Source organism: Myotis davidii, unplaced genomic scaffold (assembly GCF_000327345.1).
Source record: "Myotis davidii unplaced genomic scaffold, ASM32734v1 scaffold169, whole genome shotgun sequence".
Lineage (NCBI taxonomy): Eukaryota > Metazoa > Chordata > Mammalia > Chiroptera > Vespertilionidae > Myotis > Myotis davidii.
The window spans coordinates 1,143,529-1,152,671 of record NW_006383005.1 but is presented as its reverse complement, the minus strand read 5'-3'; the positions used below and the strand labels follow the sequence as shown (position 1 = coordinate 1,152,671).

The window sequence follows — 9,143 nt, the reverse complement described above, 5'->3', positions numbered from 1 at the left end:
CTCTGAGTGTCCGTATGCGTTACTCTTTCCTCCTAGTTGTAGGACTTCCACTCAGCCAGCGTTCCTGTGGGTCTGGGTGATGTCCCTTACGTCTTTTAGTTTCACTTTTGAAATGGTTGTTCGAGGCGGCAAAATCCGGCGTTAACCTATGCCGCCATCTTGGTTCTCACTCAAGAAAATTTTAGACACATTCATGGATAATAATTTTATAAGAACTGTGAGGACCTAAGCTTTGGAGATTAATACTGGTACGGGTGGGTCTGGATTTGTTTTTATATCTAATACATACACGTTTGGCATGATTATATAAAGACTGAACCATCATGATAGTGTGCTCTGCTGTTGAAGAAAGTGTTTTTGAGACTGATATTTGAAGAGCAGCCTAAACACTAAGAAAAAAATTGTGTTTTCTCTTTCTATACTTTTAGGCATCTTCAGTAGGCAACAAGGCACCAGGGAAAGGAAATGTGATGAGCAATTTTTTTGGAAAAGCTGCTATGAGTAAGCATGTTCTTACCTTCTTTTTGAATACTAATATATGAATATTATTATAACAACTTATTACCTATCTGAGGTGAAAGCCTGTTTTACCCATCTGGGACCACTACCATGTAGCATTCCTGAATCTTAACATTAGTTTTCAGTATATTGATGAAATTAACCCAACTGGAATCGTGGGTTTTATGGGTGAGTTTGGTTCGGTTTAGATCCTTTGGAGCAGTGGCCACCAACCTTTCGGACCTCGCGGACCACCAGTGGTTGGCGACCACTGCTCCAAAGGTTTCCTTAAACCAGCGGTTGCCAACCTTTTGGACCTCATGGACCACCGGTTGGTGACCACTGCTTTGGAGTGTAGTGTACTATTCCTATTTTTACCTCCTGCCTTGAAAATAAAAAAAATATTTGTTTTATAGAGCTCTTGAAAATGGGAATTAAAACAAAAGGGAAGCTGCCTGGTTAAGCAGTACAGTGTTGAGGTTAATATCTTGGATGCTGGTATAGTTTGCCTGGTGTCACCATTACTATCCCTATCTCCCAAGGGGCTGCAAAAACAAAGCTTTAGCCTTTCTTTAGTTATTTTTGCAGATTAGACTTCAGTGTGAATTAGAAATGCTCAGATAGGGATCTAAACTGGCTATTTAAAAATATCTTCTTTATTAAAAATATTTCTAAAAATAGGATTTCTTTCATATGGAAGGAACCAATAGTCACATATTTTCATACTTCTTATATCAAGTAAACATCCCTTGAGGATATGTGGCAGAATATCAGGAAGAATGCAGGAGCTGCAGGATAATTATAGCATTTTTTTGGAGCATCAGTTTTATAAAGATTTTGTGGGGAAGCATTTTATTAAGGGTGTATGCAAGCAAAATTAGTCAGAATTCTGCTTTTCCGTGATGGTCCAATTGGTGGTTGGGAGAGGGGTTGGAGTGATAGTTTTTTATTTGTCATAAAAGCTATCCAAGAACATTTTTGTGTTCTGAAAGCATATGGAAAATTTGATACTTTCAGAATATTGGGAAGCACAATTGTATTCTTGGAAGTACAGTGAACAAAAGGCTCCCTACATCTATGAAGACACATCATGCTAATGTCACTAGCCGTTGCGGCTGGTACTGCTCTGCCCACTGTACCTAATTAGATTGTGTGGTTTCTTGGCAGCCTCAATAAGGTTCACATGTAATGTTGTTTGCTTGCTTTTTATGCGTTTTAACTTTAATAACCAGTGAATTTTAAAAATAGCTATTTTTATTTATTTTAGAGAGGAAGGGAGAGGGAAAGAAACATCAATGATGAGAGAGAATCATTGATTGGCTGCCTCCTGCACGCCCTCTTCTGGGGATTGAGCCTGAAACCCAGGCCTGTGCCCTGACCAGGAATTGAACCCTGGTTCATGGGTTGACGCTCATCCACTGAGCCACACAGGCTGGGTGAATTTTTAAATTAGTTTTAAAATATGTAAGATGTGAATATTTGCTAATTGTAAAAAAATAAAATAAAATCAGCTTCTTCTCCGAGAAAATACCAAATGGCAGATGTCGCTGCTGCTTTGGAAGGGCCTGAAAGTGGGGGAAATCAAACTATACAGAAGTATACATTTATTTATTCATGTGTGTTATTTAGCAAGTATTTACTAACACCTACTATGTGCTTGGCACCATTATGCATTGGTGCTACAATGGATCAAAACATATGCAAACAAGATTCCTGCCCTCGTGGCCCTTATATTCATTCTCATGGCAGAGACACAAATAAATATAAAAACAGTAAAATAGTTAATGATTGTAATTGTTAGGCAAAGAGTAAAGGGTGTTATGATGGAATGTAATAGAGGAGTAAAACCTAAATAATATAAAATAATTCAATATTTACCTAATAAAAAGAATGGCTTATAAAGTTGATTAACATTTTTTTCAAGGCTGAATGTTTACAGTTAAATTGATGAATTTTTTATTATATTTTACACATAACAAGGTCATTGCAGTGAAAATGAAGCTTGAGAGCTAGATGAAGAGAGGTGACTGTGGGAACTTGAACATTTACAACTTAATGCTGGACAAGCATTGACAAAGATGTGGAGAAGTTGAACTCTCATACATTGCTGTGGGGAATGTAAAATGATGTGCTCACTTTAACAAAAAGTATGGCAATACTAAAAAAAAAAAGTTAAATCCAGAGGTATCCTGCAGTTCCACTGCCAGGTATCTACTCAAGAATTAAAACTGTATGTCCACACAAAACTTGTACACAGATGTTCATAGCAGCAGCATTCATAATAGCTAAAAAGTGGAAACAACCCAAAGGTCCATAATTTGATGAATGGATATACTACAGTGGCATATCCACACGATGGAATATTATTCAGTCAAAAAAGAATGAAGTATTGATACATGCTACAACATGGATGAACCTTGAAACATGAGAAATGAAAGGAACCAAAAATTAAAGGCCATGTATTGTTTGATTCCATTTATACAAAATGTCCAGAATAGGCAAATCTATAGAGAAAGTAGGTTAGTGCTTGTCAAGGTCTGGGAGTGATGAAAATGTTGTAAAATTGGATACTGGTGATGGTTGCACAAATGAAAAACACTGAATTGTACAATTTACACATAAAGGGTAAATTTTATGATGTGTGAATTATATCTCAATAACCAAAAAAATTAATGCCTTTTATGTTAAAACAGTTGCAGCTTTGATGACAATTAAAGTCATTGTGTTACTTTTCTTTTCTTGAAAAGTGGTTTTATATTTTCTTGAATATAAAAATGAGATGCTTTTAATTAGTCAGATGATACAAGTAACTTGACCATTCAGGTAATGAGAAAATGTGATTAAATTTTTCTTAACAGTTGCCTGAAACTGTTATAAATAAACTGCCTCTTTACCAGCTAATTGGCCAATTATAGTTTTATATATGTATAAATTGGAGTTCCCAAAATCAAAACAGAGAATAAAACTCTGGATGCTAAATCTATTTGATCAAAGGTATTTTAGTTTAGATCAGTTTTCTGAAATTAATAGCCTCTTTTTCTTTAACCCATGGGGTAGGTAGGAAATATTTGGAGGTTTTTCCTCCTCAGGATGTAATTTTGAAATAGATACTAACAAAATAATGTCAATTATATGATAGAATGCAGAATTTGCATAAACTTTAAAGATGCACATGCAACTTCAGCGAACATTTTTCGGGTCATGTTTACTCTTCTATATAGTTAGGTGGGAAAGTTTGAGAAGTACTGATACTTTATAACAGCAGTAGTAAAAATGCAATAGAGAATGACACCATGGTGGATTCAACTATACAGATTCCCCATTTAAGTTTTCAAAAAAGAAAGCATAAACAGATTATATGTTACACTTTTATCCATCATCTATTTTTTCAAATAATATACTTTATTTATAAACTATTATACTAAGCTATGTGTAACAGCCAAAAACTAAGATAGCAATAATTTTTTCCTGAACTTTGGATGGTTTAAGCTATTTTATGATTTATAACCAAAACTACTTATTGAAGAGGCTGTTTACAACTTTCTGAGAGTATTGTGTGAATTTTCTTTAAAAAAAACAACTATTACTGAATATAGCATATAGTTTCTGTATATTTCTTCTATAATTTCTCAGATGGAAGGCCCATCCTGCTTAAATTTCTTAGTGTTCTGCACTACACCATCGTTGTTTTTGTGTTTTTCAGCTTGGTGTAGGAAAAGGGGTAAAGACTTTGAGCAGTTAAACTGACTCTTCCTTTCCCATCAGTGTTACCTTAAAGTAAATCACTTAAACTCATATGTTGATCTCTTTTAATCCTTCTGATAATCTTCTAAATTTTACTCCAGTTTTTACAGAGAAGACTGACTTTTAAATTAACTTGCCCAGAATGAAGTAGGATTTGAACCAAACTTTTCTGATTCCAAAGTAGTCTTTCAATTATATCATTAAGGTAGTAGGATATAATAAAGTATGCAGGCTTAAAAGGATAGACTAATCCCATATAATAAAGATGTATATGCAAATGGTCATTACACCGTGAAGCATAACGACCAACTGCGTAACCACTGGATCATGGATCGGCAGGAGGGTGGGGCAGCGAGCCACAAGCTGGCAGCAGACGAGCTATGGCGCAAGGATTTGTGCGCAGGGCTACTAGTAGAAAATAAGATTTTAGCACAAATTTCTTTTGTCACTATTTGTAAGCTGTGTACTCTTGGGAAGCATTTTAAGTCCTCTGACTCTTCAATTGCAAATGGTCATTACACCGTGAAGCATAACGACCAACTGCGTAACCACTGGATCATGGATCGGCAGGAGGGTGGGGCAGCGAGCCTGTGTACTCTTGGGAAGCATTTTAAGTCCTCTGACTCTTCAATTCCTCTGAGCTAGTTTCCTCATCTAGCTAATGAGAATAGTGATATCTCATTTCTTTCCTAAGCCTTGCTTTTACTATCACTTGCCGTGGGGGCTGTGATATTAAGAGGGATTAGCTGGAGGCAGAAAAGAAAACAGTAATAGCGAGAGTGGTAGTTGGAAAGGCGAAATGTTCTCTGACTAGACCATGAGCTCTGTTAGGACAGGGAATGTATTTTTTCCCCCTTAGCCCCTGCTTTTAACATATTACCTGGCACTTAGTAGGCTGTCAGAGGAATGATAGATTAATATTGCCTGATGGGATTGTACATTGTCTTTTATACTTGATTTGTAGATAAACTTAAAGTCAACTTGGATTCAGAACAAGAAGTGAAAGAAGAAAAAGTAGTGGAACAACCTCTACTGTCTGTCACTGAACCAAAGCTGGCAGCCCCTGCAGGTCTGAAGAAACCCAGCAAAAAAGCAGAGCCTATTAAGATGCAGCAGAAGGAGAGAAAAAGGTAGGAAAATTTTGTCACTTACGGGGAAAGTGTGTTTCTTCTGGGGTTGAGAAGGTCTGTCTGGGCTTATTGACAGCAGGCAGTTTTCAGTTGAGCACTAAATCCTACTTAATGCCGTCAGGGTACGGCTACATAACCAAAGTGAGGGGAGAAGTTCAATATCTTGTCTAGTTGTCTAGTGAAGTAGACCGAGAATCTGCATTTTAGGACATTTAAAGCCCAAAGTCTATTTTTTGGACTCCATTGACCTAAATCAATTGTTTTTTCTCCTTTATTTTGAATTTGTGGACATGGCATAAGTGTGCCTGATGGTGTGTCTGTTTTTCACTTCAAATTGCCAATGAAAGGTTACTCTTTCCAGTCAAATTTAAGAGAAAAAGTTCTTTGTTTTCTTTTTATATCAATGAGTTTATTTTTCAAGTGGTAAAATGTAATTAGAAAAGAAAATAAAAAGCACACAAGCTGTTAAAAATGGATCCAGGAATTTGAGACACTACCTCATAGTTGGTAGGAATTAGTCTGTTGAAAGAAATTCTAAAGGACACTGTCAGCACTGATAGGCCCAGAAATACTTTACTTTTGTGGCAAGGTTGGGGATACTCTGATAGAAAACATCAACAAAATGCTGAAGTTTCAGGGTCAAGGCTCTGTCCAGCTGGCCTCACCTCCTAGGAACATGTGATATGGGTGGATTAAAATGTCCCAGCATGGGTACATTTGTTTTTGATGGTTATCAACAGGCTTGCATCCAGTATTTCAGCACTAAGTATAACGTTAACTATATATTTTTAATAGGTGCCCTTTATTAGATGGAAGAAATTCTGTTCCTAGTTTCCTGGGGGGTTTTATTATGAATGGGTGTTGAATTTTGACAGATGGTTTTTCTGCATTTATTGAAATGGTCATGCATTGTGTCTGTTAATATAGTGAATTACATTGATTGGTTTTCAAATGTTAAACCAACCTTGCATTCTTGGGATAAACCCCAACTTGGTCGTGGTCTATTAGCCTTTTTACATATTGCTGGATTCTACTTAATATTGTAAGGATTTTTTGCCCCTACATTTACAAGGTCTATGGATCTTTTCTTTTCTAGTAACATTAATCATATTTTAGTATTAGTGTTATGCCGACTTATTAAAATTGGGAGGAGTTTAGTACTTCTCTGTTTTCTATTTGTATATGATATGTATTTCTCTCTTCAAAATTTGATAAAATTCACAAGTGAATCGGCCTGGAGTTTTCTTTTTGGGAAGTTTTTTTTAAGAAATTAATTTTATATCTTTAAATAGAGCTCTTCAAATTCTTTTGTTCTTTTTGAGTCAGTTAGGTTGTGTTTTTAAAGGAATTTATTTCATCTAATTTGTTGAGCTTTTTGGGTAAAGTTGTCCATAATATATCCTTATTCTTTGAGTATCTGTAGTTACCACTGCAGATTCTTTCATTCTTTATATTTTTTGTCTTTTTTATCAGTCTTATAAAAGGCTTTTTAATTTTTTAAATCTTTCCCCCCAAAAGTAATGCCTTTTAGCTGTGTTAATTTTCTTTACTTCATTGATTTCTGCTCTTATGTTTATTATTTCCTTCTATTTATTTTGGGTTTAATTTGTCTCTTCATACCTTAAGATAGAAAAATAAGTTGATACTTAAAGTTATATAAGAAATAAAATACTTGTAGATATAAATTATGTCTCTAACATACAGTGGGCCCTTTAATGAACGAGTAATGTGATGGAGTATCCAGGGGAGCGAAATAATGTCAGGATGGGATGGAGTATAGTTTTTTATTACGTCATTAGAAACACCTTGAGGTCTAATGCTTTTGCTCATATTGTTTTTTTCTCTATAAAATATGTACCCCTTTTTCTATCTGATGAACTTATACTTAGCTTTTAAAGTTTTCAAGTAAGACTCATGTCCCATAACATTTGTCCGGTAAAATGATCACATTGTATTACAGTAGTGCTTATACCTGTTTTTCCAGTTAAAGCTCCTTGAGAACAGTATTTTCTTGATCCTTACATCCTCATTGTTTAGCAAAGAGCCTCATATATGTAGTTAGTAGCTGCTTATTGAATGCTTGTTTAATTAAAAGGCCAATAGGGGCAGTAAGAATTTAGGAACATGCCCAATAATCTGGTAGTAGTTTCCAGTGGTCTAGAGAGAGCTAGAGAAAATTTTTATTCTGGTCATCCCATGAAGTAATTTAGTTCTGGTCAGTTAGCCTTAAAAAGAATTCTTATTGATTTTTCTGTCCTCTGGAATTAAGACCATGAGTTATGATGCAAGACCCATAGTAGCATATGAATACTTATAATTTTATTTTGTGTAACATGTTTCAATTTTTCCTGGATGGCCACAGGGGGAAGCGAGTGGAGTTCTCTGATGATGAGACAAAAGAAACTGTAAACATGAAGAAAAAGAGGAGAAGACTTAAACTTCCTGAGTCTGATAGCAGTGAGGATGAAGGTGGGTATTGCTATTAATTTTTGGCTAGTAGGATTGTCTGTCAGTTCAGACTGTTATAACAAAAATACCATAGGCTGGGTGGCTTACACAACAGAAATTTATTCCTCACAGTTTTGTGGGCTGAGAAGTCCAAAATGAGGATACTGGCTGGTTCAGTTCCTAATGAGAGAGCTCTTCCTGGTTAGCAGAGGAACATCTTTTTCGCTCTGTCCTTGCATGGCAGGAAGAGAAATCCTCTTATGTCGCTAGTAAAGGCACCAATCTCATTCATTAGGCACCATTCTCTTGATTCAGTTACTTCCCAAAATCCCCACTTCCAGGGACCATCACATTAGGGACTGGGGCTTCAACATAGGAATTTTGGGGAAACATAAACATTTAGTCCACAGCAGGGGTCAATTCTTACTATGATGCCCAGAGCTAAAAAGTAATTTAGTATGGGTCACAACTACTCTAGTAATCCTAGCATTCAGACACATATAGCACCTATTTCTGTTTAAAATCTACTTTACTTTAGCCTTTTGACCAGAACTATCATTTTCTTGTAATTTGCCAAAATAACAATACAAAGAAAAAGAAAATGATTATTAACATATATATCATCAAAAACCTTTTTATTTATTTTTAAATTTAAATTTTATTTTTCAATTGCAGTTTGTATTCAGTATTATTCTGTATTAGTTTTAGGTGTGCAGCATACTGGTTAGATTATAATATACTTTACAAAGTGGTCCCCAATATTTCAAGTACCCACTTGGAATTGTACATAGTTATTACAATAATGCTTTGTTCCCTGTGCTGTACTTTATATCCACAGGACATTTTCTAACTACCTTCACCTTTTTCACCCAGCCCCACAAACATCACTGCTACCACCACCTGGCACTGTCTCCCCATCTGTTTGTTTTCTGTATCTGTCTTTTTCTATTTTGTTTGTTTGTTTATTTTGCCCTTTAGATTCCACACATAAGTGAAATCATATGGTACTTGTCTTTCTCTGTCTGACTTATTACACTTAGCATAATACCTTCCAAGTCCACCCATGCTGTTGCAAATGGTAGGATTTCATTCTTTTTTATGGCCAAATAATACTCCATTGTATATATGTACCACCACTTTTTTTTATCTACTCATCTGTTAACGAGCACATATCTTGGCTATCTTCTATGTATATAAAAGGCTAATATGCTAAGTGTCCGTCTGGGTAATAACGTCACAAAGCAATGTCCAGGCTTCCTCTCCCTAGTGATGACTAGCCACCTTGCAGTTTCTTCAGCCCAGGAACACGACTTGCCTTATAGA

At 35.6% G+C, this 9,143-nt stretch overlaps 1 protein-coding gene across 2 annotated transcripts in view; it reads left to right on the top strand.

The window, feature by feature from the left end:
* The window catches only part of POLD3 (polymerase (DNA-directed), delta 3, accessory subunit), a 59,508-nt gene that overhangs the window by 26,432 nt on the left and 23,933 nt on the right, over positions 1 to 9,143 (top strand). For both annotated transcript variants that reach the window (XM_015557505.1, XM_006777926.2), the window contains exons 7-9: positions 429 to 501; positions 5,207 to 5,372; positions 7,735 to 7,841. In XM_015557505.1, the coding sequence (XP_015412991.1) occupies positions 429 to 501; positions 5,207 to 5,372; positions 7,735 to 7,841 (346 nt within the window). The remainder of the gene's footprint in view (positions 1 to 428; positions 502 to 5,206; positions 5,373 to 7,734; positions 7,842 to 9,143) is intronic.